General features: G+C 40.1%; 1 protein-coding gene across 1 annotated transcript in view; it reads left to right on the top strand.

Annotated features, from left to right (window-relative positions):
• LOC106819636 ((DL)-glycerol-3-phosphatase 1-like) overlaps window positions 1-1,558 on the top strand; it is a 3,429-nt gene extending 1,871 nt beyond the window's left edge. The window contains exon 2 of the mRNA XM_014824240.1: window positions 1,272-1,558. Coding sequence (XP_014679726.1) covers window positions 1,272-1,558 — 287 coding nt within the window. The remainder of the gene's footprint in view (window positions 1-1,271) is intronic.
• Window positions 1,559-2,924: the final 1,366 nt, after the last annotated feature.

Genomic DNA, 2,924 nt, shown 5'->3' with positions numbered 1-2,924 from the left:
TGCTGCTGCTGCTGCCTGCTGCTGCTGCTGCTGCTGCAGCAGTAACAGCAGTACCAGTAGTAGTAGCAATAGTAGCAACAGCAGGAGTAGCAGCAGCAGCAGCAGCAGTAACAGCAGCAGCAGCAGCAGCAGCAGCAGTAGTAGTAGTACTACTATGTGCTCTGCTGCTCAGGTGATCATGATCATGATCAGGTCATCAGGTGATCTGGGGGGTGGTGATGGTCAGCTGTCGTGTGGTGTGGTCAGGCTGCGATGGTCAGGCTATCGTCAGCCTCAGGTCACTACTGTCTTGACAGCACTTTACTAACTGTACAGTGGTACTAGTATACTGTACTCTAACTAACAGTAATCAGTACTTTTACTTAGACATGTAACAGTATTAAATAGTGTTATTAATATTACAGTGTTTGATTATTGATAGATCAATCATAGTGATGAGTCTTCAATTACATGATTGTGCTATTATACTAGTGCTATATTTACTGTATATACTACTAGTACTAGTAATTTTAATAGTAGCCACAGTATGGCTCATAGGGTCTATGTCCCCCAGGGTACTGCCGGAACGTACCCTGGTAACTATTTGATATGGTTAGGGTTAGTGTTAGGGATAGGGTTAGGGTTAGGGAGTAAGCGTAGGTGACTCCCTAGACTCGTTAGTGGAGTAGGCGAGGTACGGTCCGGCATATTAGATAGTACCAGGGTACGTTCCGGCAGTACCCTGGGGGACATAGACCCTCTCAGCCACAGTATGCCCCGCAATCATTAATGCTAATGGATGACATTGTTAATTTACTTGTCTATATTATATAAGTTTGTAAGACCATCTCTTTGTGCCATGTATGATCTCAGTTGTGGAGTATTGAGTCTGGTCGTTTCTGTCACAGACAGTTAAATGGATATGTTGTTTAGTATTTAGTGTGTTTTCTGGAATGGTAGCGAATGATTTATCAATTTACGTCTAATGCTATCTGTCTATACCATACACGCACTAACAGGGAATGTGTCTCCTTCCATCCTAATTTGCCCTCATTGACTTTGTCTAAATCCATTACGTCAAACCAACACCTTATATATGTATGTATTTAAACTTGTCATCTGTGAATTTTCTTATAAATGTAGATATCTTCATTTTATGATAAATATTGCAGTTTATCTAATTTTTACTAATTGTTGATGCTTTTGGAGATCACTGTTCTAAATTTTATTGCCTGCTTGGAAGGTCTGCACGACTGGTAGGAAAATCTGCACAACGAATACTTTCATTTCAGACACAGAGGATATATACTCGGAAGTTGCAAATGAGCTGATTAGAAGGTATCATCCTGAAAAGACGTTTTCCTGGAATGTTAAAGTCAAGATGATGGGCAGAGGACCCAATGATGCAATACAAATCCTGCTAGCTGAGATGGGTTTGCCACTTACCATTGCTGAGTATGCTGCAGAATCAAGCAAAATGTATGAAAAGCGCTTTTCTAAAGCAAAACCTTTACCAGGTAGGATTTCAGATGGAATTTATTATTCTGGACCTGTTTCCTTATTTTTACAGTTTGAATGAAAGAGTTGACACTTAATTTTATTATGTTCTCACAGGTTCTTCAAAATACTATGCTATGGCGCATATATATTTATCAGCTCGACTTATAAAATACTGTAATGCTGTGGCAGTATACACAGTATATCGGCAACAGGTGGCAGCAGTGTCTATCTTACTGCGTGCCGCGAACGAGCTTGGCACTCGCCCGCTCGCCAATGTCAAGTGAAAATAATATCGGGCGAGTAAAAGCTAAAGCTGACTCGCCCATGTTGGCGAGTAAAAATAATTGTCTAAAACTTTAATCAAATGTTGGTTCCTTACGTTATATATCCAAACATTGACGAATCCTCACTTTATATTATCAAAGGTTGCTGAAAAAAGCAGCCTGCGAAAGCATGGCTGTGTATACCTGCCTGGGGCAGCATATTGATTGATACGGGGCGCACGGGGGCGCAGGATTGTTTAAAAGTCACATTGGGCATGTTCATTATAGGGGGTGGGCACCGCTAGGATCAGAGGACGACAGCAAAATTCTTTCCTGGAATTGAGGAAAAAGCTGCAATCGGGAATGACACACAATGAGCGTGCCAGCATGCAAAAATTAACATTGTGTGAATTTCATTACGATTTTCCACGTAGGCGCCTATAATAATATTGTAATATCTGGAGTGTATAATATCGATATATATATATCTATATCTTATATATGGATATATCTATCTATATATATATCTACCTATCTATCTGTCTATATATATAGCTGAAGATAATTAAGCGTTGAGGCCGTGTTAGCTATTCAGTTGGCAGATAGGTTAACTTTTAACCACATTACTTTGCCTTAGCATATTGTTCCTGCACAAATACAGTGACAGAGACTGAGCAGTTCAACCCTCACCATTCTCTCATTTTTCTCTTCATGTTTCTCTTTTTTTAAGTAAGTATTTTAGTTTTTGGTGTTCCCCGAAGATTAAAATATTCAACTCAAAAGTGATATTTTTGTGATGAAGATTGTTTAATAATGCTGCTTCATAGTGCAGGAAAATGCATCTAAGAGGTGTAATTTTAAATAAAAATTCCGTGGGAGAGCCCCCTGACCCCCCTTATTAGGGTCCACTTCCTGAACCAACCCTCTTGCAGCTTTGCTGTTCGGGTGCAGCCTGTGGCAGCAGACAGCCGCTTACTTTCTTGGTTTACCCTGCTACATTAAAAACTTGTGACAAGCCTGGTATGCCTAATAAACACAAAGCTAATACTTTTATTAATCATGGAATAAATTGAACACAATTAAGAGCCTGTTCAAACTTGTAGGGGCCTGTTCCATTTGTCTAAGGGCCTGCTAAAATTTTGGGTGGGCCTGTTCACATTTTGGCTAATTTCTTGCCCTGTA

Source organism: Priapulus caudatus, unplaced genomic scaffold (genome assembly GCF_000485595.1).
Source record: "Priapulus caudatus unplaced genomic scaffold, Priapulus_caudatus-5.0.1 Scaffold3876, whole genome shotgun sequence".
Taxonomy (NCBI): domain Eukaryota; kingdom Metazoa; phylum Priapulida; class Priapulimorpha; order Priapulimorphida; family Priapulidae; genus Priapulus; species Priapulus caudatus.
This window is presented reverse-complemented; position numbering and strand designations above follow the sequence as displayed.